General features: G+C 53.3%; 11 protein-coding genes across 11 annotated transcripts; 4 read left to right on the top strand and 7 right to left on the bottom strand.

Moving 5' to 3' along the window:
- Positions 1-265: 265 nt before the first annotated feature.
- Positions 266-836, bottom strand: PG994_000235 (adaptor protein complex AP-2 small subunit; the record flags this gene model as incomplete). Its single annotated transcript, XM_066851644.1, has 3 exons — positions 266-595; positions 669-738; positions 805-836. The coding sequence occupies 3 exons, from the start codon at positions 834-836 to the stop codon at positions 266-268; spliced, it is 432 nt and encodes a 143-aa protein (XP_066722276.1).
- A 556-nt stretch (positions 837-1392) lies between these two features.
- Positions 1393-2271, bottom strand: PG994_000234 (retinol dehydrogenase 13; the record flags this gene model as incomplete). The annotated part of the gene is made up of 1 exon (XM_066851643.1): positions 1393-2271. One exon carries the CDS (start codon positions 2269-2271, stop codon positions 1393-1395), a length of 879 nt encoding a protein of 292 aa, XP_066722275.1.
- Positions 2272-3626: 1355 nt separating this feature from the next.
- Positions 3627-5562, top strand: PG994_000233 (uncharacterized protein; the record flags this gene model as incomplete). The annotated part of the gene is made up of 4 exons (XM_066851642.1): positions 3627-3825; positions 3881-3937; positions 3989-4075; positions 4184-5562. 4 exons carry the CDS (start codon positions 3627-3629, stop codon positions 5560-5562), a joined length of 1722 nt encoding a protein of 573 aa, XP_066722274.1.
- A 252-nt stretch (positions 5563-5814) lies between these two features.
- Positions 5815-6762, bottom strand: PG994_000232 (uncharacterized protein; the record flags this gene model as incomplete). The annotated part of the gene is made up of 3 exons (XM_066851641.1): positions 5815-5895; positions 5949-6426; positions 6473-6762. 3 exons carry the CDS (start codon positions 6760-6762, stop codon positions 5815-5817), a joined length of 849 nt encoding a protein of 282 aa, XP_066722273.1.
- Positions 6763-8984: 2222 nt separating this feature from the next.
- On the top strand, positions 8985-11513 carry PG994_000231 (calcium-independent protein kinase C; the record flags this gene model as incomplete). Its single annotated transcript, XM_066851640.1, is given in 6 exon segments — positions 8985-9434; positions 9467-9740; positions 9788-10769; positions 10782-11028; positions 11039-11479; positions 11502-11513. 6 exon segments carry the CDS (start codon positions 8985-8987, stop codon positions 11511-11513), a joined length of 2406 nt encoding a protein of 801 aa, XP_066722272.1.
- A 2129-nt stretch (positions 11514-13642) lies between these two features.
- Positions 13643-15043, bottom strand: PG994_000230 (uncharacterized protein; the record flags this gene model as incomplete). The annotated part of the gene is made up of 1 exon (XM_066851639.1): positions 13643-15043. The coding sequence occupies one exon, from the start codon at positions 15041-15043 to the stop codon at positions 13643-13645; it is 1401 nt and encodes a 466-aa protein (XP_066722271.1).
- Positions 15044-15935: 892 nt separating this feature from the next.
- PG994_000229 (2-3-diketo-5-methylthio-1-phosphopentane phosphatase) lies at positions 15936-16789 on the top strand (the record flags this gene model as incomplete). The annotated part of the gene is made up of 2 exons (XM_066851638.1): positions 15936-16572; positions 16656-16789. 2 exons carry the CDS (start codon positions 15936-15938, stop codon positions 16787-16789), a joined length of 771 nt encoding a protein of 256 aa, XP_066722270.1.
- An 873-nt stretch (positions 16790-17662) lies between these two features.
- Positions 17663-19522, bottom strand: PG994_000228 (MFS efflux transporter; the record flags this gene model as incomplete). The annotated part of the gene is made up of 3 exons (XM_066851637.1): positions 17663-18597; positions 18719-18984; positions 19077-19522. 3 exons carry the CDS (start codon positions 19520-19522, stop codon positions 17663-17665), a joined length of 1647 nt encoding a protein of 548 aa, XP_066722269.1.
- Positions 19523-20673: 1151 nt separating this feature from the next.
- Positions 20674-21136, top strand: PG994_000227 (S1-like domain-containing protein; the record flags this gene model as incomplete). Its single annotated transcript, XM_066851636.1, has 3 exons — positions 20674-20886; positions 20912-20985; positions 21040-21136. The coding sequence occupies 3 exons, from the start codon at positions 20674-20676 to the stop codon at positions 21134-21136; spliced, it is 384 nt and encodes a 127-aa protein (XP_066722268.1).
- Positions 21137-21162: 26 nt separating this feature from the next.
- On the bottom strand, positions 21163-22600 carry PG994_000226 (glycosyltransferase; the record flags this gene model as incomplete). The annotated part of the gene is made up of 3 exons (XM_066851635.1): positions 21163-22062; positions 22132-22376; positions 22450-22600. 3 exons carry the CDS (start codon positions 22598-22600, stop codon positions 21163-21165), a joined length of 1296 nt encoding a protein of 431 aa, XP_066722267.1.
- Positions 22601-23012: 412 nt separating this feature from the next.
- Positions 23013-24264, bottom strand: PG994_000225 (uncharacterized protein; the record flags this gene model as incomplete). The annotated part of the gene is made up of 4 exons (XM_066851634.1): positions 23013-23833; positions 23893-23990; positions 24046-24183; positions 24242-24264. 4 exons carry the CDS (start codon positions 24262-24264, stop codon positions 23013-23015), a joined length of 1080 nt encoding a protein of 359 aa, XP_066722266.1.
- Positions 24265-25301: the final 1037 nt, after the last annotated feature.

Genomic DNA, 25301 nt, shown 5'->3' with positions numbered 1-25301 from the left:
CAGCACTGCGTATGCATTCAAAATGCCCAGATCGTATCCTGATCCTCAGACTTTCAGACTGAACCTCTCTTCCATGCCAGTTACGCCAGACGCCATGCCAATGGATTTGCGCTCCCCTATACAGCCATACCGGCAAATAAACCAGACCGATCGGACAGTATTGCAACCTCAAGGGTTACAGCTCGGTCAGACGTGTGCAGTCGTTTGCTTGCCACCCTCCCTGCTACCAATGATTTAAGATTTCCTTTTTGTTCTTTGCCACTTCTCATTCCAGTTTGTCCAGGTGTTCGAGGCGCGTCAAGACGACCTGTTTGCTCGTCTCCTCGATCTCGCCGGCGAGGAAGACCTCGTCGAGGATGGCGTAGACCTTGTAGAAGTTGAAGACGAGGTCGAGCTCGCAGACGTTGCCGAAGAAGGCGTCGAGGACCTCGACGAAGAAGTGGATGGCCTCGAGGTACGCCAGCTCGTTGTCGTTGGTGTCGACGCAGGCGCAGAAGAACAGGCCCGCGTAACGGCGGTACACGATCTTGTGGTTCCGGAACTCGACGAAGTTGCTCTGGTACTTTTGGTCGCGCGGGGCGACTAGGCGGTGGACCTATTTGTCGGCCAATGTTTGTTAGTGACGGTGTTTCTAGCGGCGAGAGAGATTGAGGTAGATAGGTACGCACTTCGCCTTTAAGCTTGACTTTCTCGTCGTCGCTGTACGGGGAGTACCATTTCGCTAGGCGCGTTTTGCCTCTGCGCTCGCACTCTTGTTAGTTGTTGCGCCAATGCGGGAGCAATTGGGAACTCGTCTTCTCTTACTGCCGGTTCTGGACTAATATGAAGGAGAGCATCTTTGTAGCTCCCTATCCGTTTTTTTTCTCTGTACTTGCCCAGAGAATACTGATGTTACCGCGGCGGGATTGTTCCAGGTCCAAAAAGCTGGAGGACGGTATTCTCGAGAAAGGAGAGATGCAAGATCCCGGCTCCCGTTGCGCAAATCCGTAGTGGGGGAATACCCTTACCTAAGAAGCACTAATTACCTGTACATGCCCCAGGATAATACCGGGACTGTCCCCTTACCAGCCTACAACAACGCTTTCACATCACACACCTGATGTACCTACAATAAGTTGGATTCCGGAATCGGAGGAAGAAAGCGATGCGTTGCTCGAAATGAAGCAAAATCTAATGGGCACTAGCTATTACTAATAACTCTTTTTGATGAAGTCTATTGCGACAAATCACAAACAATAAACTTGGTACTGTTAGGTATACAGCCATCTTGAGACTCACCTGCTTGAGATGAGTTGAAATACATAACCCAAATCTGGACCTCATCAAAATTGAAGACGGCTTGCTTGTCAGGTTCATCTATATCTAAGCCCTACAGAAAAGAATTGTCTATATTTATGTTCCAAATGGACCCTTGTTGGTTAAGCTAGAACTCATAGGTCTCCCAACCAACTCCTCAGTCTTCTTCCAGCACTTCTCCGCGAGGTCAGCATCCGTAGCCCACGGCTTAGCCAAGGCCGGGTCCGTGGTCAGGGTGCAATCTTCCAGGAAGTAGCCATCACGGTTCACCAGGTCGGGGTCTAGAGCCGCGACGAGCGTCGTGGAACAGCCTTGCTGCAGCGTCTTGTAGGGGTTTTGCGCGAGGTAGTCGGCGATGGAGATGCCGTTAATGACCCGGCAGACCTTGTCGAACACTTCCATCATGTGCGCCTCGCCCCCGGCCTTGGCGTGGTCCTGCAGATTCGTCGCGATACCCCCCGGGTGCAACGCGTAGGTACGGATGCCGCGCGACGCCGCCAGGCGTCGATTCAGCGCGACCCCGTACAGCATCTCGGCCGACTTGGCCGAGCTGTAGCCGTCGTACTCGGTGTAGGCGCCCTCGGCGGCGAAGTTGGGGTCCTCCAGGTTGAAGGGGCGGTACCGATGAGCCGCGCTGCTCACGAACACGATTCTGCTGCCGGCACCGGCGGCCAAGATTTTGGGCATGATCTTGTTGGTCAGCACGAAGTGGCCGGTCAGGCTCGCGGCGAGCTGGAGCTCGATGCCGTCCTCGGTCAGCGTGTAGGGACAGGCCATGATGCCAGCGTTGTTGATGACGACATCGATTTGGGGAATCTCGTCGTCGTCGAGGATAGTCTCGGCCGCCTTTCTGACGCTCTTCAACGAGGCCAGGTCGGTCTCGACAAACTTCACTCGGATGTCTGCATTGATTTTCTCGATAATGTTGATGGCGTCTTGCGCTTTAGCCAGGGACCGTCCGATGAGGACAATCATAGCCGGGGATCCATGAGCGAGGCTGATGACCGTCTCCCGAGCCGATGCCACCTTTGCTAGGACCAGTCAAGAGGACTGGCAGCATCTGTTAGTACAGTTTCAGTTCACGTTGACTGGGCCATGCTCGAGAAACTTACACGTTCTTCCCTTAACCTGATCAGCGAAGTGGCGGACCACGGTGATACCATCTGTAGTAGCTCCAAAGGTTGCATCCATGGTGTTTGGGTGTGATATATGAGTCTCGACAGAACGCTTGCTGTATAATATGGTATGGACGATGCAACTTCCTAACTCAACCCAGCCAGCAACGGGCTGTCTTTTATACCAGAGTGCTCGTCGACATAGACCCCCTTTGGTGACTTAATTCCTTTAAGCCCGAGCCTGAACTCGTCGGTTCTCCATTATATTAGTAAGGACCGTGGGTAATCATTGTATAGCAGTACTGATACCACAAGTGTAGCCTACTTTGGCGAGTTTCGACAGTACCTCGAATTCCCACCACCATCGTTGTGGCTGTGGAGGCGGTAATAAGACATGCAATCGCCGTGACCCTGCATGGGCTTTCTTCCTATAAACTTGGACGAGCAAGGCTATAACTAGTATAATGATTCTGAAAAGGGTCACATGGGGCAACGCATACCAGATTGTTACTACTATCCCAAGATCAGCATATGTATGCGGCTGAGTCCATCTCCTGCAGGGTCCGTGGTTGTTGCCGCTTAAGTCCGCTAGTTGCAGGAGTGGTCTCACAGCGAATCCAATTATGTAAGAACACTTCAATATAAGCGCAGTTCTCTAGTTTGCCTTATGGTCGCTCCAGAGACTCTTAAATGTTTTCTTAAAGGATGTTGCAGATGTATTAAATTTAGTCATAGGATAACGACGGAGGCTGGCAGCTAATTGACACTATGCATCGCCTTTTGACGTTGCATGGTGCCCGTCTTGCTGTAAGTCTCTACAGTAACCTACCCTGTCTAGGAACCTACTTGTATACATGTGAGTATACTTACCTACTTCTTTACGTACCTACGTCTTCAGTTCTAAGTTGAGTAATAATTTAGGTCTTCTTGAGCAGGTAGAAATAGTGTCACACGTAAACTGCGACACCTTGTAGGCTTCTTCTAATGGAAAGTGAGACACTGCAGGTGCTTATTACTTCTTTATTACTCCGTAAGTGCTGTCGCCGTGCAAGTACCCCAGCCAGGCTCAGGCCTTAAAAGAATATTGGCGTTCTGGCCCAAGCGCGGCGTGCCATTGGACTGACCCATGTTACCTCCCAGCTCTAACCTAATGCATTTCCATACTGGCTGTTGGAACCTTCACCCATCCTCATCGCTATTGCTATCACCGACACCATGGCTGCGGGATCCGGCAGCAGTGAGGCCTACCCATTTACGCTCGCTCCTGGCAGCAGCGACGGCAAGGCCTGGGCAGAAAGCGACTTCAACTCAGGCCACCAGAAACTACCGGAAGATGACAAACGCTACGTCGCCTGGCTGTTCAGGCTCGGGGCCCTGCTCCGAGACCAGTTTCTGCCAGGCCCTGAACACCAAGGTATGAATCGCATCGCTTAGTATATACCAAGGGGAACATGGACTAATCATAACAGATCGAGGCTATTTCCTCGACAAACTGCCAGATCACTACCATATACGCTACAAGACAGGTATGATGGGCTGATCACGTTCTAGAGCCTGCCACTGACAACTCGGTACAGCGCAAAACCGTCTAGATTACTATCTGTATGGTTACCCTCACGGGAACAAACCCAAGGCTTTTCGCTCACCCAACGACTTTTTCCCACGTAAGCACAAATTCTTTTGTTCTGTCATTTCCCTCCGTCGCTTCGTCATCCTTCCACGACGCGGAAAGATTATGTGAGTTGCAGGATCAACATTTCTAACCTAACTAGATCTTTTATGGATTGTTGGCGGTAGCAAAGATAAAGGCCTCTGCTCTTGTCAGCTCTGCAACCCTGAACAGGCAAAGCCGTCGTGGTGGCCGCAGCCAGCCCCTGTTCCTGCACCATCAGCTCCGTCGTCTATAGCGGCTCCAAGGGGTTCGTCTATATCTACAGGAACTGCAGCTGTCTCAGCAACGCCGATGAGTAGGACCGCATCTGCGTCTTCCGTGGCAACGAAGCCTGCCCCAGCTGTAAAGCCAGTACAGCAACCAATGGGTGCGGTTGCACCTGCTCAGCTCAAGACAATCCCTGGACCTGTGGCCACTGATCCCTCTACCCATGCACAAAATCTCGCCCCTGTTGGCAGCCAAACGATGGCCACTCCTCAACCAGATGATAAAGCCGTGTTTCGGGAGGGCGAAGCTGTGTGGTTCTTAACAAATCCTACGTGGCGTTTGGGTATAGTGCTGCAGAAGCTTCAACCTGCGACTCAAGACGGTAGATTGCGATATAGCATAAAGCAGTTAGCACACTCACTCCTCCAGCTGGAACCTCACCTCAGACCTGAGAACGAGATGCGGCCTTTCCTTGCGTTCAGTGTTCCTGCCGTTAACCTCCCTGAACTACAAAACACTTGGGTACGAAACGCGCCGTGGAGCCAAATTGTTGCCAAGTATGCCCAAGACAACCCTTCCAGGCAGGAGCTTGTTGGAGTGGAAGGATCCAAGAAAGCCTTGATCGAGATTGACCACTCGTATTCACTGTTCAATGTCATATCAGACTCGAGGTCCAGTGGCGGTAAACTATTCGTTCGAGGTATATTTCTCGGCGCAGAAAGAATCAATGTTGGTGAGGCCGTTCGAATCCGACTCACCCCGCAAGAGATGGACCCGGCATGGCCCAAGAACATGCCTATCCTGATGGTTCTCAAAGAGATCTTCACTGCCAAGAGCGGCGAAACCGATGGTTTGTTTTTCACCGGTGACATCTACCGGCTAGAGGAGATTCCCCTTCAGCAACCAGTCGTTCAACAGACTCAAATACCATCTGCAATGTTCAAGGAGAAGGCTTTCCGTGATGGAATCAGAGCAGCAACTGGTACTCAGTTTCAATGGGTACCTGTCCTTCAAAACGTAACGAAGGACGAAACGGTGATTAGAGGCAGATTCTACGAAACCTCACGGCTGATGGCTATTCTTGATCAGAATAAATTCGATGCAGCTCTAGCTAAGAGAGAGGTGGAAGACGTCCAGGCATATCTGAACAATCGTGCAGATTCCAAAGGCGTATATGTTGGTCGGAAGAATAGCCGGCTGGAAATGCTGGCAGGTGCAGTTCCCGACGAATTCGTCTTGCCCCTGCCTCCGAGCATCCAGGAGGCTAGCTAGCGGTCGGTTCCGCGGATGTTGGCTCCAGCTGAGGCAGAGAGAGCACTGCATAATATCGTGATGACTGTATGAAGGACAACACAATTACCCTGGAGGGTTAAAAAATCAATGGCCTATAGCAATGCATAGTATCAGCTTCATGAATGAAAGCCCTTGTCACTACCTTGAAGTAGGGTACGCATAGCTCTTCACATGCGTTGTATGTGTTCGTAACTAAAAATATGCCATGGTTCATGTGTCTTGCTGCCCCATCTATAGCTCTGCTCCTATAGGTGACCAACACCCAGCCTCTACATCCTCTTTGATACGCTTCACCACCTCTGGCGCCGGTGACTTGAAGAACACGGCCTTCTGCAACCAATCTGCCTCATCCGGCGTCGACACACAGCCCAGCACGCTGTTTCGATAGGGATACCGATCAAGATGGGATAATGCAGATCGAGCAGGGCGCAGATCCAGAAACAGCCAGCGGTCACGCTGCTCTTTCCGTCCTCTCCTTTCGGGGGCCCCTGGCGCGCCTCTAGCATGCGAGGGAACCCGTAATGATCCCAGCGCACCTCGTTGGGCAGATCCCGATACGGGTCACGGGCGCCGCCTTCGTACTCGCTCTCCACAAGCACGCGCAGCTCTTCCGTCATGGCCACGGCCTCGTGCGCCAGGGCCTCATGGTGCACGATGGGGGCCGCAAACCATAGTCGCGCCCAGACGAAGTAGTCAAGCGATACGCTGTCTTTCCACCGCGCTGTGCGGCGACTGGGCCTCGGGAAGGGCGCGGAGCTGCTGCGCCAGGGCGGCCGACAGCTCGCCGAAGTAGCCGTAGACCCAGCGGTCGTCCAGGGGCCCGTCCAGGAGCTCCCGGGGCGCCTAGTCCAGGACCAGCTGGAGGCCGAGGGCCTGCTCCGGGAAGGACGGGTCTGCCGGGGGCGGCAGGAGGGTCTCGAGCAGGCCCGGCATGTCGATGTTGGCGAGGCCAATGGAGGCGAGGATTTCCAAGGCCGAGAGGGTCTTCTGGTGCAGGAAGGCCTCTTCCTCGGCCGTGATGAGGTGGTGCGGCGTGTCGCGGAGGGCGCCGCCGAAGAAGATCCAGTCGATGGCTTCGCCGAAGTCGATCGCGGCGTGCTTATCCCAGGGTAGCATCTCGGCCACGGCCAGGCTGAGAACCTCCGGGCCGAGGAGGGCTTTTAGGTCTGCTGATGTCATGGTGATTGCTTGTGGGTAGTCTTAATGGCCTACAGATACTTCAGTCGGAGCGAGGCAAAAGGTCGGTGGTGCTCTCTGAGGATTTGGAGATGGTTATCGGATCTTACTGGGGTCTTTACAGGGGGCATGGGATTGGTTGGCGATTGTTCGTAAAAAGGAGGTAAGATCTTAGCACTTGACACACGCATACACACACACACCTGCATTGACTTCGCCAACTGATGGTTTGTTGCAACAAATTGACACGCTGAAAAGATTGGCAGTTTTAATCGGCTGATTCCTGTATGCTTCTACTTACGAGCCCAAAGAAAATGCATGGCGGTCTGGCCGAATTACCATTAGAACCGAACTTCAGCATTTGGGCATGATGTTTACATACCACGGTAAACCAACATTGTTTCCGAGGCTATCCCCGACATCGATAGGCCTTACCGGGCCTGTCAAAATGCAACCTGACTCACATGCTATGAGACGATTTCCCTGGCCAAAGCTCCCTCCTGCCCGCAGTCCGACTTGCGACATGGATATGGCTTTGAAACGCGGCATGGATGGCGCGGACTCAAGGACTTTAAGGCCTAAGTATGCACAAAGCTCATGGCGCGACTCGTGAGTCCTACACGGCAATACAAGTGATACAAAAAGAAGGGCTTCGTCTTGTAGATAAGACTGGCTACTTGCGCCTGGTATTGGAAGTTGAGAGGAAATGCGTAGGTAGCAAGCAGTGAGAATACCAAATACCTGCATACCTACACAAAATATAGCTACATAATGTATGTAGAAATCTTACGGGTGACTTGCTTTAGAACCCTCCCGGCATGAAGCATTGTTTTCGAATGCATTCGCTAAGCAACAGTATGTTGCGATCTGTTGATCAGGGTAGTCGCTGAGGTTGGGCATCCTCAATGCCATCGGGCAGGAGACGAAATCCATCGTCTCAAATCTTGAAACTGAATGTTGATTAATAACTTGACTTTGGGATTTATTAATAATATTCTGTTGTCTTCAAGTTCTCTCTCCCCCACCCTCATATCATAATTGTCTACAGTACTCCGTAATCCCCCTCTACATACTAGGAACCCACCTCTCTGCCACTTGGGAGGGGCTTCTTTGCCGAGTTCCCTTTTAGAATCTCACTTCCCAATGCGAATGGTCCTAATAAATCTGAGGTTTGCTGAGGGCACCAATTCGGTTGGTCGGGTACATGTAAGTAGGGACAGGAAGTTTTGATCCTCCAGTGCAGACCGTCTCTTTCTTTCTCTACCTACGCCCTTAAAAACACTCTCTCGGCAGCTCGGGTTGTGTCGACTTCCTTCTTTGTAGCAGGAAACATTCGCAGCACTCATCCGGCGCCCCGCGCATGTTGAACTCGCACAGTCGGCCTAGCCTGTCCACAGCATCGCTTTTACCTGATTCCCACCCTTCGAATCGCTAGGGACGACGGCACATGGCAAGACAGGATTCCTACCTCTTTTGAGTTCAAACAGGGAATTCAAGCTGCCACTACGACACTCGATCTCCCTATCCCCACCGCATTTATTACTAGTACGTACTTTGTTCTACTTGACTTCCAAGTGTTGGCCTATCTGTCTGTCTGTGCTTTCTCTGCGTGCTGCTCCCCCTCTCTTTTGGCATCTCTGTACCTGCTCACCCCATTTCATCCTGGCCATCCCAATCCGGGCACCCACAACACAGAAAACCCCGCCATCTCGTCATCATCCTCCTACTGTACACACACCACACACTCGCACACGCTCACACGCACACCACCCATCATTACACACCCATACACGCTCTCCCATAGCGCTCATCCTCGCGCCACTCCTTCTCGAACCCCGGCCCAACAATCCCGACCTATTACCTTGGTGGGCTAATGTAGCCCAGCCGCCTTGGGGGGTTTGCATTTCTACCTGTTTCTCTACCACCTTATTGCGACCGCAGCCACTAAACTGCTTTGTCTCCCCCCCCCCACTAACGTTACGGCCCGTAAGGTCAAGATCCTCCTTCTCGGAGACTGCAGTCTTCCACTTTTTGCAATCCATTAGCCTGCGAATCTCTTGGTCGCTCGATCTTGATGATCTTTTGGCAATAATATCGATAACGCTAGCCGCACCACTCGGCAGCCATTCTCTTCAGAGCCTCCCTCGTCTCTGCTCAACCAACAAAGATCGCGCCCTCCCACAAAGACTGGCCCCGCGCGTGACGACGCGCAACCCGCCGCCAGGATGAACGAAGAAGAACAGATGTCCCAGATCTACAAGAAGATTGAGCGCGAGAAAGCTTTGCTTAATGCTGCAAACTCGATGCTTCAGCAGACGGGCAACGAAGATGTCAGATCCCGGATTAACAGTCAAATACGCGATGCCCGGAGAAATATCAGCTTCTTTGAGGATAAGCTTCGAGACCTCCAAGTGAAGCGTTTGGGGCAAGGAGTCGATAATATGAGTCTCAGCTCCGGTTCAACAGCAGTTGGTTCGCTACGACCCAAGAGCGGCTCGGATCTGCTGAACGACAGCGAAGGTCCACCCACGCCGCCGCCCAAGGATTCCAGTGGTGGTTACACGGGACAAAGCGGTGATCGTGGATCGTACGGCTCGGCTCAGTATAGTCAGGTCGGAGGCCATGGTGACCTCATGCCTCCCCGGCATCCTTATGCTCCCCTGGACCTGGCTCAGGTATGCCTAAAACCAGGCCCAACTTCACGAAGCTCGATCTCATCAAATACGACACCCAATACCTTGGCCCGCGCATCCAGCTCATGCTGAGTCAAATTCAGTTCAAACTGAACGTCGAAGAGCAGTACCTCAAGGGTATCGAGAAAATGGTGCAGCTGTATGGGATGGACGGCGATAGGAAGAGCAAGGCAGACGCAGCTGCCAAGCGGGTCGAGAGCAAACAGAAGATCCAGCTGCTCAAGCAAGCGCTCAAGAGATACGAGGAACTGCATATTGACGATTTTGAGTCTGGCGATTCTCCCGATGGTACGTCTCTTGATTTCTGTGGTGTACTTGGACTAACGCATGTCTAGATGACAGCATCAACATGCCTAACTTGAGGAAGCCCCTTACTGGTCAACTCTCATTCAGGGTCATTCAGGTCAGGGACGTAGATCATGCTAGTACCGCAAGATTCTCCCGCGGCCCCGAGACTTTTGTTGCTGTCAAGGTCGAGGATAACATTGTCGCACGTACCAAAGTTGCACGCAATGACAGATGGGAAGGTGAATATCACAACATTGAAGTTCGGGAAGCCAACGAGATGGAGCTCACGGTCTACGATAAACCTGGCGAACATGCCCTTCCCATCGGTATGCTTTGGGTTCGGATTTCCGATATCATTGAGGAGATGCGCCGCAAACGAATCGAGGCCGAGGTCAACAACTCAGGATGGGTCTCCGCGAACCAGATTGGCAACGCGGGTGCACCACCTGCGCAATTCCCGATGACACCACAGCAGCCTCAGTTCAGCCCGCCCCCTGGATCTCCTGGCTTCCAGAGCCCGCCACAACAGACATCTTTTGGCGCTCAAGCCACCCCGCAGATTGCCAACCAGCCGATCGATGCCTGGTTTGCTCTGGAGCCATCTGGTGGAATTCACCTGCAACTGAATTTCACGAAGATGAATAAGGATCGTCGCCCCGTAGACCTTGGTCTTGGTCGTAAAGGAGCTGTGCGCCAGAGGAAGGAAGAGGTCCATGAGATGTACGGCCACAAATTTGTCCAGCACCAGTTCTACAACATCATGCGATGTGCGCTTTGCGGTGACTTCCTCAAATATTCCGCCGGTATGCAGTGCGAGGACTGCAAGTACACCTGCCATACGAAATGCTACAGCAGCGTCGTCACAAAGTGTATTAGCAAGTCTAACGCCGAGACGGACCCGGACGAAGAGAAGATCAACCACCGCATTCCTCACAGGTTTACGCCGTTCTCCAACGTCACTGCCAACTGGTGCTGTCACTGTGGTTATATGCTTCCATTTGGCAAAGAAGAATTGTCGAAAGTGTTCAGGTAAGAAGAAAGCGTTTTGTTTTGGCTGACCGCAGAGGCTAATCCCCACACAGAATGCAATCTCACAGCTCACGCTGCGTGTGTGCATTTGGTACCCGACTTTTGTGGTATGAGTATGGCTGTGGCCAATCAAATCCTCGAGGGTATTCGAACCCAAAAGCAGCGACAGTCTAAGGTGTCATCGTTGAGCGATAAGAACCCTGCGACAGGGGAAAATGAGCCCGTCAAGCGAAGGTCCGACCTCTCCATTTGGTGCTCCGTCCTACCAGCCAAGTATTGCCTCGCAGGCATCGCAAGACGCAACCAATGCAGCCAAGGCCATGTATGGCCAAACATCTCCGCAAAGGCCCATGCATCCAGAACGCACCTCAACGGGTGGGTCTATGGCTGCCGCCGCCGCCGCCTCGGCTGCTATGAGCGGCACGATGGCTTCCCAGGGCGCGCGAACCTCGGGCTCACAGTATTCGGATCCATCCGCCGGTCGGACTGGGACGTACAGTAGTGGTCCCGTGGATCCCTATGAAGATCCGTATGCACAAAGCCAGGGGTATGGCGCTCCCCAGCAGCCCAAGTACAATCCTCAAGCGTATGCCAACGTCGATAACTATGCCAGCCAGCCACAGATGCAGCAACCGCAGCAGACTCATCCCATTCAACAGCAGCTGCCCCCGCAGCAGACCCAGCAGCCTATGTATCAACAGAGTGCCCCCGTTATCCCCAAGCCATCTTCAGTTGAACCTGTGACTTCCGCTGTGTCCAGTTCAAGAAAGCCGTTGCCTCTTGCAACAGATCCGGGAACCGGCCAACGAATTGGGTTGGATCATTTCAATTTCTTGGCTGTCCTTGGAAAGGGTAACTTCGGAAAGGTCATGTTGGCAGAGACGAAGAAGTCGAGGCGCCTTTTTGCAATCAAGGTATTGAAAAAGGAGTTTATCATCGAGAACGACGAAGTGGAAAGCATACGTTCGGAGAAGAGAGTTTTCTTGATTGCTAACCGCGAACGACATCCGTTCCTGACGAACCTTCATGCCTGCTTCCAGACAGAAACCCGAGTCTACTTCGTCATGGAGTACATCAGTGGTGGTGATTTGATGTTGCACATTCAGCGCGGCAAATTCGGGCCAAAGCGCGCACAGTAAGTCATGCTTGCTACGTTGTAACTACTCGCGGCTAACCTCCTCCAGATTCTACGCCGCCGAGGTCTGCTTGGCCTTGAAGTACTTCCACGAAAATGGCGTCATTTACCGTGATCTCAAGCTTGATAACATTCTATTGACCCTGGATGGTCACATCAAGATCGCTGATTACGGTCTATGCAAGGAAGACATGTGGTACGGTTCTACCACAAGCACATTCTGCGGTACCCCTGAGTTCATGGCACCGGAAGTAAGTTTTAGCTGCGAGAACTGTTTGGGCTGCCCCGGTACTAACGTGTTCTGTAGATCCTGTTAGATAAGAAATATGGCCGTGCTGTCGACTGGTGGGCTTTCGGAGTGTTGATCTACCAAATGCTTCTACAACAGTCTCCGTTCCGAGGTGAGGATGAAGACGAGATTTACGATGCTATTCTGGCAGACGAGCCGCTGTATCCTATTCATATGCCGCGAGACTCTGTGTCCATTCTGCAGAAACTCCTCACACGAGAACCTGATCAACGTCTTGGGAGCGGTCCCACAGATGCTCAGGAGATCATGAACCAGCCATTCTTCCGCAACATCAACTGGGATGATATCTACCACAAGCGAGAGACCCCGCCGTTCATGCCGCAGATCAAGAATGCAACGGATACCAGCAACTTCGATTCAGAGTTTACTAGTGTTACACCTGTACTCACTCCCGTGCAGTCGGGTAAGTTATACTCTTTATTGTGCCAATTCTGGTTCGCTATACAGACACTAACAGTTTCCTACAGTGCTTTCGCAAGCTATGCAAGAGGAGTTCCGTGGATTCTCGTACACGTCCGACTTTGATTAAGCAACTGTTGTCCATGATATCCAACATTAATTCCTTGGGTCAGTGCAACGCGGATGATATCCAATTCAGGACTCGATCGATCCTCGACTCCGGACATCGTCGATTTACAGCGGGCTAAGTCCAGTTCGTTATCGCTGCCCTGTTCTCTTCGCACGGCTGCCGATAGTGGGAATGCCGGGAGGTGTTGAGCAATCCTGGGCCTAATCATGTTTCGTCATTCACTCTTCCATCATGTTCTACGAGAAAGCGTTCGTTGTTTTGAATTAGTATGGCCGGATGGAAAAAAGCGAGGAGAATGTGCTGAATGACGGACGGCTCTTTGGAAGAGTCGGAAGTGAGAATATACAAGGTAGCACTTTTAGAGAGTGATATATGGAAGCGCAGGTGCCACTATACCATTTTTGCAAGAATGGAGGATGCGGAGGCCTCTCGTCCATGTGCCTAACCGGAAAGGAGAAAGGGGATGGCTATACGGGAATGTCTTTTTAGGAAAAACATGCATCCGGGACATAGCCGCATCCAGTTGCTCCCCTTCCTCCCACCCTCAGGCTCTGAGGTATCCATCACCATACTCGAATAGAAAGCGAAAATACCGGTAGCGGCTGATGTCAATGGATTACGATTGCTAATACAACCCCTTACTCATTCGAGCTTGTTCTTCAGCCCTGTGCCCTGGATAATGATCTTAGCAGCAATGCTATATTGCGACATGGTCTGATGCAGTGTTGCCCTGATATGGGTACACGTCGACTTTGTGACCGTGACGATAAGTACATTTCATTTTTTACAGGTTTCGTCTGTTCAAACATTATACATATATATACATGTAGTTTTCTCTGCGTAAGACGGAAGAGAGGAGATGGCTCTCTCGTCTCCAAAAGGGGCCTCTCCTTCTTTGTTCACGTTCTCCTCATCAAGAAAACGGCAACGGTACCCGCTACGGCGGCACCAGCCGCGACGCCTTCTAATGCTACCAATGATACATCCCGCATCCGTATGGCGACCTTGCGATCGCTCACCAGATCGCGGGCGGCTTCTTTCCAAGATGACGGTGTTGTTAACAGCTCCCGCCAGGACGCCGGCGTAGAAGTCGACTCTGCAGTATCGATCTCGACGGGTATCCCTTCCGCCATAATAACGGGATCAGGGCTGCTGGTTATCTCCGCTTCCGCCGGGATAGTAGCGTCGGCTGCCGTCGTGAATACCTCAGGCTGCTGCTGCTGCTTCTGCTGTCGTCGATCCTCTTCTCTCTCGAACTCGCGGACGATGCGCTCCTCCTCAAGGGCCTCGCGGACCTTCTGCTCGAAACCCCTAACTAGGCGGGCGCGGCGCCAGGGCTCGGCACCGAACTGCAGGACGAGGAACAGCAGGACGTTGACGCCCATGAGGCCCCAGGTGCCCCAGGTACTCATGCGGCGGATCTTGTCGCTCCAGATCTGCTCCTCGTGGTAGCGGGCCAGGATGCCGGAGCTGAGGTCGTGGTTGAGGCGCTCCGTCTCGCGCTCGGCCTCCTCGAGCTCGCGGGCGCTGTCGGCGACGCCCGTCTCGAGCTCGTAGTCGGAGCGGTAGAGGCTGGTGAAGCGCTCGAAGTCGGCCGGGGTCCAGGTCTTCTGGCGGGCCAGCAGGGTCGTCACCTCGCGCTGCGTCGCGGAGCGCTCGTCGACGCGCGACTTGTAGGTGTTGCGGGTCTCGTGCAGGTGCTCCTGGGCCGCGGCCAGGGAGGCCTCGAGGTCCGAGATGCGCGACTTGAGCGTCTCGATGCCCGTGTAGCCGGTCAGCTGGTTGACGCGCTGCGAGGCCCGGAACAGGGAGGACTGGAAGCGGTCCATGAAGGAGGAGAACTTATCGGCCATGGGCGAGGCGTTCGGGGATTGCGAGGGCAGAGAGGGGTCGGTCGTGATGTCACTGGAGGCGGAGCCTTGCTGGTCGGAGGAGGCCTTTTTCGACGCGGTGCCATCTTTGGAGGAAGGACCGGCATTGGCAGTGGATTCTGAAGAGGTGGAAGATGGTGACGAGGACGGAGGGCGAGACGATGATGCTGATGGAGTAGTTCGCGGCAGGGGCGGTTGCGAGGCATTGCTGGGGTCGAGATGCGAAAAGTCGGGGGGCTGTCCACCGTCGGGAGGAGGCCTGGACGAAAAGCAGCGTAGTTGGCTCTTATACTTGGGATTGAAGCTGTAGTCGTCAAGCACGAGCTTGAACCTCTTCGAGGCCGGCACGACGGATATTGTTGGCGATTGCTCGTGCAGCAAGCGTGTGCTCATCCCGAGTATGGGCCGCCATACTCGAGAAGGTGGCATATTCCAATTGAGGCAATTGAAATAGTCTCGCAACACCTTCTAGGTGCTGGAGGCCTGGCTTGCTCGAAGCTCGAGACTCCTCGGGTCTGTCAAAATGCCTAACCTTAAGAGAGTATTTTCCAATGGGTGCCGAGACAATAGGTAGCCCTGTCGCCTGTAGTCTAGTAGCACGTAGCACGCAGCACTGTAAAAAACCCAAGGTCCGAGGCACACAGTCCACTATCCAGTGGTCCGTTCCGTCATCCCCGGTAAGATCGATTGATGCTGGCCAAGGCTCTCACCGCCTGCCCATCCAAGACGGCATGTGCAGGGAGTAGGGACTGACTGGTCGATGCAGCGATCGTCCAACGAGGGCCCTTCTGATTATCCACCCCACCTGCTTGGGTAGGTATCGGTGACGGATGGAGGGGTAGCTTTCTCTTATTACACCGGCTCAATTGGCGGGACTATATCGTGTTTTTAGTACGGAGCGAGTAACAGGAAATCCATCCCACCATCTTTGGTTCGGTCAGTTACCTACCTGGAAGCTGAGTGAATAGGAAGTACCTCCTACTCTTTTAGAGGGTGAGTGCTCTGAGTCGCGACAAGTTTTACAACACTTGATTACCCCCTTCCTCTACCTCCCTCTCTCCCTCTTCCCCTTCTTCTTCTTCCCTCTATCCAAAACACCCCGAAAGCATAGACGTCTTATATCTTCTCTTATAGGAGCACTCGTTTCACATCTCATCCGTTCTGCGTGACGTCATTTCATAGATTCTTTCTGGAAAAAAACAAAGTCGCAACTTCTCTCACTCCAGGGTTGGTACTTCATTTACCAACCTTTGCTTATATCGCATTGACCGGCATAGAAAGGAATTACTACGCCTACACAGACAAATCCCGGCAAGCAATCATGGGTTCAACCAACCAGACCAACCTGCCTGCCCTGGCCACAAACCCCAAGGCCATCTTCTTCACCGACTTCGATGGAACCATCACGTTGGAGGACAGCAATGACTACATGACAGACAATCTGGGCTTCGGCTACGAGAAGCGCCGCAAGTGCATGGACGACGTGCTCGACGGCAAGCGCACCTTCGCCGACTCGTTCAAGGAGATGCTGGACAGCGTCCAGACGCCCTTCGACGAGTGCCTGCGCGTGCTGACGGCCAACATCAAGCTGGACCCGGCCTTCAAGCAGTTCTTCGGCTGGTGTCGCGCCAACAACGTCCCGGTCGTCGTGCTGTCGGGCGGCATGCAGCCCGTCATCCGCGCCCTGCTGGCCCACCTGGTCGGCGACGAGGCCGTCAAGCACATGCAGATCGTCAGCAGCGACGTCATGCCGAGCCCGGGCCACACCGACATCAACGAGGAGGGCGGCTGGACCATCACCTACCACGACGAGAGCGAGCACGGCCACGACAAGAGCCTCGAGATCCGCCCGTACGCCGCGCTCAAGGACCGCCCCGTCATGTTCTACGCCGGCGACGGTGTGTCGGATCTTTCGGCCGCCAAGGAGACGGATCTGCTGTTCGCTAGGGCCGGCCGGGGTAAGCATATCGGCCCTTTATCGGTGTCGCGAAGAAATATGCCGTTCATAAAACTTGCTAACTTGTCCTTTTCACCAAAACAGATCTGGTTTTATACTGCGAGAGAGAGAAGGTGCCTTTCACTGTCTTCCACAGCTTTGCAGACATCCACAAGATTGTCCAGAGCGTCGTCGAGGGCAAGAAGACCGTCCAGGAGGCTGCCACTGGCCGCGACTAAAGTATATATGATGGTGCCACTTGTCAGGACGGTATGCGATAGATTTGAGCATTTTTCAGACATCTACAATTCATGCAAATAGACATGATAGAAACAAAATAGAGGAATAGACGCGGCGTTCACATGGGTTGCGCTACAGACACCACTCGAGAGCTACAACAACAGCACGCCTTACTGAACTGGTTACTCTCGCGTATAACAGCGTAGACCGAGAGGATTCCACAATTTTTAACGTTGTGGTGGATGCCAGAGATTTCCGGTTTATCATCTTCATACAAGGCCGCAATAAAGGCCGGGGTTAGAGGAGTCAGTCACCGTGCCCTCGATATGTGCCGGCGTCGGCATGCCGCAGTTGCAACGAAGATCCACATAATCGTGATGTCGTTCGTTCGATTGCCACCTAGAACTGATACTGAGCTCCGATCTATCTTCAAAGCGATTCGAGACTCACAAGAACGAAAATGTCTCGCTATTATCTGGGCTGGGAATTCTTGATCGTGTGGTTATGGCACGATGTATACTGAGCAAGCTGACCCACACAGGCCTGCGTTTCCAAAAGAGACGCCGAATAAATGACCGGAAAGGGGATCCTCAGATGTTTTAGAGATTCGCGCCGAATACAAGAAGCTGGAGACGGGACACCGCACAAACTCGAACAAATCCACACCATCTTATAGCATCTATATACCGCTTTCTACATATCCATCTGTACGCCCAACCAGTTCACACACCAGACCTCTGAACACATATCAGTTTAGTCGAAGCCATGGCTTCCAAGCAAAGCATCTCCCAGCACACCATGATCACTAAGTCCATGATTTCGTCCAAGAAGAAGTCCCACCGGATCGCCTCCCCGCTCTACACGCGGGAGCTCTACTCGGTCCTCTTCCGGACGGCCGGGATGCCGTACCAGCAGACCGTCATGGCGGCGAAGAGGGCGATGGCGATGGGGTGGAGGACGAAGGTGCCCGCGACCTGCGCCAGCATGCCCGTGGTGAAGGGCGCCACGGCCCCGCCGGAGCTGCCGAACGCGCTGATGACGCCCAGGCCGCTGACCTGCTCGCGCCGGTTCAGCGACTTGGTGAAGACGGAGGCGGCGCAGGGGTAGACGGGGCCCAGCAGGAGGCCGACGACGGCGAGCGCCACTGACTCCCCAATGACGTTGGGCACCCACCAGACCAGGGCCTCGAAGACGGCCGAGCCGGCCACGAGGATGTACACGAACGTCTTCTCGCCAACGCCCACGCGGCTCGCGAGCGGCGACAGTAGGAACCGGCCCAGCGTGATGCCCGCCCAGAAGCCCGCAGTCACGTACCCGATGGATGCCGGGTCCACGCCGCTCGCGGGCCGCTCCGTCATCAGGAACGAGATGACCCAGCCCGAGATGGACACCTCAGCGCCCTGGTAGGCGAAGATGAACAGTGCGCCCAGGACCACCACTTTGGACTTGAATGCGGCGAACATGGCGCTGCTGCTACTGCCGACTACCGGCTGTGGCGCCGCGGCCGAGGAGGTATTAGTAGTCGGCGGCATCGTCGTTGTGGGCAGAGAAGAAACATCCCTCTCGTACGCCCAGAACGCCCATGTCGCGAAGACAAGGTTGATGACGGCTAGGGACAGCGTGAGGAAGTAGTAGCGCGACCAGATGGTATGCCCGACGGTCACGATCGTGGTAGCGATGATGGGCCCGACAGTACCGCCTACCCCATAGCTACCATGCATGGCGCCGAGCATGGCGGTTCCATGACCTTTATGGTCGCTGTTAGTCTTGTAGCATAGCAGATGTATCGAGTCAATGCCCTCCCTCCCTTTACAGAATTGAGTTCTTCCAGTCATAGTGAATACCCCATTAGAGTAATAGACTACGGCGGGGAGTAGGTCCAGTGCAGATATGAAGATAGGTATAGTATAAAGAGAGAGAGAACTCACGCAAGTTAGCGCAGAACACATTCCCGATAGCTAGACTCACGGCGTAGCCGAACCCGATAAGAAAGAAGCATATCACGATAAGCGGGAATGGCGCAGTGCAGACCATGGGGATGTACCCGCAGGCCATCAAGGCTTGGCTCAGGGCCAGCGTTTTGGCTCGGCCCAGCCGGGCCCGGATCGTGTCAATGAAGGGCGCGGCCATGATGAAGCCGAGGGCATTGCCGATGAAGATGAGCGATACCACGGCGTAGCCAATATTGTAATGGCTGCATCAATTTTCGTTTTAGTTATGGACTAAAACAATACGGTAATGACAATTGCAAACGATTGGTTGGGGCTGGGCTTAAATTTTTCTTACGTCTCTATATATGGGATCAAAGCACCGGGCGCGGCGTCGTTGAGTCCGCCCAGGAGCTGCATCAGACAGATCGACATCAGCCTGTACCAGTTCATGGGCGGGTCGGAGAGGCTCTGCATGGCTTCCACGGCGTCTGCTTCTCCCCCTCCGCCTGTGCTCAGAGTAGGAGAAGACGAGCCGGAGATGCCGCCGCCAGCAGCAGAAGTCCGTGCCGGCATTGCTTCCTCATCCCGGCAACCGACGGGGCTTGACAGCGGTGGCCCCGAAGACGAGCTGGTGTGTTGGTGGTGAATCCGTGGCTTATTTGTTGCCTGGAGCTCGATATCGTCGTCCTGCTGCGGCACGGCGGGATACGTACGCGAGACGACTCGCCCAGGAGTGGCCGGTAACAAGGGAGCGGCAGCGGAATCCACGTGGACCAGAGCCCCGAACATGGGCGAGTCCATCTTGATTATTTGTAAAGATTGTTTATTTGGTTGATGAGCACAGTTGAATGAGAAGGCGCGGAAGGAAAGGATTCACCAAACGAGCACCAATGGCTCAGGAGCGGTCTGAAAGTACGTCTAACAATAAATATATTGAAGCCAAGGCCGTAACAGCTTTCTCGGCTTCTCGAGACTGGGAAACAGGAAGGGGTTTGTAATCAAGTAGTGAATGAGGCTCATCGGTGAACCCTGGGTTCTGGCCCATCTTTGTACTTGGCAGCGGGGAATAGCAAATACGTACACATGATGACGAATCCTTGAACTCATGGGCGCCAGTTCTCTTAGGCAACGCTGTTGTGGTTATCTCACAAGGTATCGTTCCGATCATGGTCATAAACAGGGATGGCCAAAGACGCACCTAGATAAGTGAGGTGGCACAGTGGCACATGCTACAGGGAAATCGTCGTAGAAACTACGGCGGCGGCCAACCAGCCGCAAGGCCGGCCCCTGGGGTTGATAGTGGTGGTGTTCCAGAAACCAGTCCCGGTTCAAGGAGAGAGTTGTAGCGGGTATGGATCCCCCGCATTTTATTAATGGCGGGCGTGGGGGAATGGGGTCTTGCTGTAATCAACTCCGCCCAGCTCCGCGGGCCTGGCTGCTGACCAATATGTCTGGTGTACTTCCAAGTCCATCGTAGATTAATAAACAAGTAGGTAAATACGGAAGCTTGCCTGTATTACCATCAAGAATCTCATGGATTATCTTGCCACAAGACCGATAGCTTGGACGTACAATGGTGGGCATTGATCTCTCAACACACGAAGGTGACACGAAGTATGAATTCGTCTTCATGAGTGGCACCGTTACCTGCCCACAGCAAGCTTAAGAAGGGTAACATAGAAAACATCGGCAGATCTTCCATATGATATGGTTCAAGATTTTTGTCTTATTTCTTGTTGTATGTACGTGTACAGACAAATCTAGGCTACTGCTGGTCAACTTTGATGTCTGAACTTATGGATCGGAAGAACCCCGGTAGATCCCGCACCCATAGTAGCTGCCAAAAATTGCCCGTTCCTGGGCCCTCAAATCCTCCATCAGCGCACTTTTCTCCATACCACCTCGGACTGAACCCTGCACATCAAACCCGGAAGCAGACACTAGGTTTGAAGATGGGCAGGCCTAAGCGTGATATTCGTGCCGCGGCCGAGGAGTCCATGACCCCTCCGGATACGCTCAGCGAGAACCAGTCTCTTGCGCGTGTCATCAAGGCCGAAGGAAACAATATGTACGGTTGTCTCTTGCCCAGCCGAAAGACCGTGGTAGTGGAACTCGCCGATCGCTTCCGAAACACCATCTGGATTAAGCGCGGCGGTTACGTCCTGGTGGACCTATACCCCTACCCCCGAGGCCAAAAGTAGAGCCGAGGGCGGCATTTCCAATATTGTCCGCGACGAGAAAGCATGGCGCAAGCAGAGCTATTGGTACCTCCAATCCTTCCTGCCATGGACGAATTTTGTACGCTAATCCGACCTTAGGCCCAAGGAGTTCGCAAAGAACACTTACGACGACGAGGATGAAGGAGAATCCAACGTCGGCAAGATGCCCCCTTCCGATTCGGAGGATGACGACTGAATTATCAACGGCGTCTCTTGCATCAATCATGTCTTCTTCGCTCTCGGCAGTATCCGCGGCACAGACTCAAAGTCCTGGTTTGCAGCAAACCATGACGAAGCCGTAGTAATAACCATCACGGCGATTACGACACCGGAACTGACAGACGTGCTGGGAAAGACATTCCAAGCCCATTCTTGGACTGCCCACAGACCATACTGGAATATGGGGTGAGTACCACTTCGCCACAGGAGGTACGGGGTGGCCCAGGCGATATAGGTATAGAATTGATAGTGAAGGGACCGAGCAAAAAGGAGTCCGATGATGTTGGCCGAAAGTATGGTGGTCATGATGTACGTCGCAGTGACACCCGAGGCCACCATAGGCTCTTCCTGGGCACTGAAAGGCGAGTGGAATTGCAGGATGGGAGCTATGATCGCCGCCAGAGACTTGCGCGAAGGTTTAAGCCACTTTTGGATGGCGAAAGTAGCCAGGACTGCCACGTGTAGACCTAGAAGTGAGAGGGTAAAGGGTCGACTGAGAAAGACGTCTTCGCCTACGAAACGCCAATTCACAGTCCATTTGAAGAAAAACTGCCTCGACAGCTCAAAAGCTCGTGACAAGTAGCCGCGTGCATTTTCCCTCAAAAAGGGAGCGCCAATGACGAATTGGACCTGGGCAATGATCGCAGCCGACCTGAGAGCTCCGGCGAAACCCCGGCCTTGGAGTAAGATGACGCCAATAGCGGGAAGAATCAGCAGTAGAGTCATTTTAATCCCCAGACCCCATGTGAAAGCCATACAGCCGAGAGTCCATGCCTTGCGTTGGAAACACCAGATGGTGGCCCAAAAGAAGAAGACGGCAAAGCAATCGTTGAAACAACGCAGGACGAATATGCTGTGCAGTCGCTTGGATGCGATTAACAGAGGAAAGACGTAGGGAGGAACCTGTTCGAGGTTAGATATCTGCTCGCGCGCCAGCCAAAGAAGTTCTGCCATCTGGACAACCTAACCTACCTTGGCTTTCCAGTAGCACGTCATGACCAGTGCCAGCGAGACCATGTATAAACCCGCAAAGAGCTCCTGTGCGAAAACAATGTTCTTTCCTTCGTCGGTGATGTTGTACAGCGCGGTATAGGTGTAAACATGGGCGGCCGGGTAGACGAGGGGGCCGGTGCCTCCCTTGATGACGGTGTAATCGCGTTCGCCTGACACATACTGGGCCACCTGTTCCATGTATGCCTTCCAGTCAATCTCGGTGTCTATAAGGTAGACTCTGTTAGTACTTGGTCCCTTTCAGAATAGAGTAAGGTTTGTTTTGGCATTGCATCTTACAGGGGACCTTCCATATGATCAAGGCGCACAGCACGGCATCCAGGAGGAAGAGGCCGACGGGCACCAGCTTGGAGAGGACATGGCGACGATTGGCAATGTCGAAGACGAGATTTCGAGCCTGCGCAACGAGTCCTGGCTGTTGATCTGCCATCGTGGTGTTGTTTTTAGCGGCCTAGATGGATGCTCGCTACGCTGCGCTACGCGTTCAGCCGCGTTGATGTATTGAAAGAATGACGTTCAGTTTAAGGGCAGATCGAGACACGAACTGTCAAGGGTGTTTGCTTATTGGGTACCCGTGCGGGTGCGCTGGATGGGACTTGGCACGCTAAAATTAGATGGTAGCGGTTGGGGTTCAGACGGTAAGCCGCTAATCTCTACTAATGGATTTCGTAGGTTCACCACTTCGATTGATTCCTCGGTTATAACTTCACCCTGTTGGGTGGTGTGCTTGTACTACAGATACATAGGAACACCTAAGGAAGTAGGCTATAGCACCCATAGATGTTTTCTTGCATACCAGTAACGCTTGAAGACTATTGTTTCTTGTATACGCCCACAGGTTCTTACAGCTTGGGCTGGTTCGAGGCTTCATCAACCAGCTCAACAACGCGTTCAGCACATCCATAAGAACCTTGATATCCCCAACCAGCATGGCCGTAATTGTGGACAACCCAGGTACCCTCAATCCTTTCCTTCTCTAAGCGCACGCCGCCATTTCGATATGGTCGAAGCCCAACTCCGTGGCGAACGATATCCAGTCCCTGCACGCCCTTGCCATCGGCCAGCTCCGGGACCATCTCTACTGCGCGCTTCATGATCCGCATGGCGATGTTCGGGTCGGGCTGGCTCTCCCACTGGCCCTTCTGGTAGGTGCCGCCCAGGATGGTGCCGCCTCCGGCAGCACGCGTCATGATGTAGAAGACCTCATCCTCGGCGTCGTCGGTGCCCGACTTAGTGACCATGTACGGCGCCTCGTTCCGGACGACCACGATCTGGCCCCGGACGGGGACGACGTCCTGGTCGGCGACGCCTCCGAGCCGCGAAGCCATCAGCCCCGTCGTGTTGATGACGAAGTCGACCTTTTTGGAGCCCCCCGCGTGGCTCCACGCGGCAGCCTCCGAGATGTGCTTAAGGACGCCTCGCTTGAACACGACGCCGTTCGCGCGGCATTTGCCGACGAGCCATGGCAGGTAGAGCATGGTGTTGATGCAGACGGAGGTGAACTCGGCGCCCGAAGCAACATCGCGCGAGAGCTCGTCTTTTGACAGCTCGCGGAAATCTTCAAACAGCGTCTTGTACCAGGGGTTTTCCTTGAATAGACCATCGAAAGCGTACTCCCCTTGCGTAGCTTCTCGAGGTCCTTCTCCCGCCGGTACACCCGCGACTCTATTTGGCCTTGTCAGCATGGGCGGTGATCAACAAAACCTTTATCTGTGTACATACTCATCTTATGAATGCCTGCCTCGGGCACCTCCTCGGCTAGTCTCTTCAATTCTGGCCATGTCTGCCGTTCCCATCGGCTCGAAGCTTTGGTGGCCATCCTTGGTTTTGTCAACACCGGACCTATGCGGCGCAAGATGGGATCTCTTTACTTACGGTAGAACATTTGCGCCAGCCCATGGAGATGCGTATTCTATGTCATAGTCTCCGGGCATATGTTTGGCAACGACTGTGATGGTGTTGGCACCATTTTTTGACAAGAGGTAGGCTGATGTCAGTCCAGACACTCCGGCGCTTTGTAAAATCGTGTTAGCCTTGACCTTGTGAATGCTGGTGGACTGGTTCTACATACCCAACCACCACGATATTCGGCATGGTCACTAGTCTAAGTCGATTCCGGCCAAAGTAGGGATGGCTTGGTTCTTCGATGGGCAGTAACTCTATTGCGCCTACTCGAGATGCATCGATTTGTCGACAGGAACGATGAATGCGAGACACATCTGTTCCAACTCAACATGAATAGGTGAACTATATGTATATATATAGCTGAGATAACGGATATGTACTCCGTAGTAGTAAAGCAATCGGTATCGTAATAGGGCACGCATAGGTTGTTGGTGTCCATCCAGTGGCCAATCGGCTTCCATCGGCGGCGGGGCCCTTGCGCTATCAAAAGTACCGAGCCGACCAAATTCGGAACATTCCCGTACCTTAGTCATTGAGATAAGCTCATGTCAGTCGTATTCGTTATGGTTGATACGCTGCAACAGCAGCATACAGCAGATCGTGTGCATGTTCTACTTCGGTGTGACTCATATACTATTGGCCTTGGCGAATCCTTATTCACCTCGCCGGCTTTCTTGTCGTTATTCTGCCAATATCCTGCCGTATCGCAACTTGAACAACTCTTCCCAGAGACTTGGGTCGATATGATCTTACTCGGCCTTCTCTTCCTTCGGAAATGGATATACCTGCTGTATCGGACAGTACCGGTGCAAGGCCCACACATCATAGAGATGAAGCGAGACCCCAGGGTCTTCAGTATTGGCTGTCCTGTTAGTCTCACGTACAATGAAGTATGAGAGATGATAAGTATGTTTCGTGAGTTTAGGTTGCAGCACTAGAGCCTTTGCAGGTATCTGTGTTCGAACCTCTGGTCGCACATCACCCCTAGGCCCCTCTTAGGATGTCGTTGTCGAAGTGATACCCCAAGTACGGCAAAAGAGCTCAGTTGAACATGCCATACATGTCACATCCAGCCCCTCGAAGCCACGGCTCATAGGTCTGCGGTGAGTAGGTATGACCATGAACGGGGTCTATTCCCAGGTCATCAGTTGACTGATGGGGGGGGGGGGCATAATTTGCCGTGAACTAGACCCATACGATGTTAAAGACAAAGAACAGTTTCATAT

This window comes from Apiospora phragmitis, assembly GCF_038363925.1.
Source record: "Apiospora phragmitis strain CBS 135458 chromosome Unknown utg000001l:1.0-2902119.0:1.0-2906034.0, whole genome shotgun sequence".
NCBI lineage: Eukaryota > Fungi > Ascomycota > Sordariomycetes > Amphisphaeriales > Apiosporaceae > Apiospora > Apiospora phragmitis.
The sequence above is the reverse complement of the archived record's forward strand: the minus strand, read 5'-3'. Positions and strand labels throughout refer to the sequence as shown.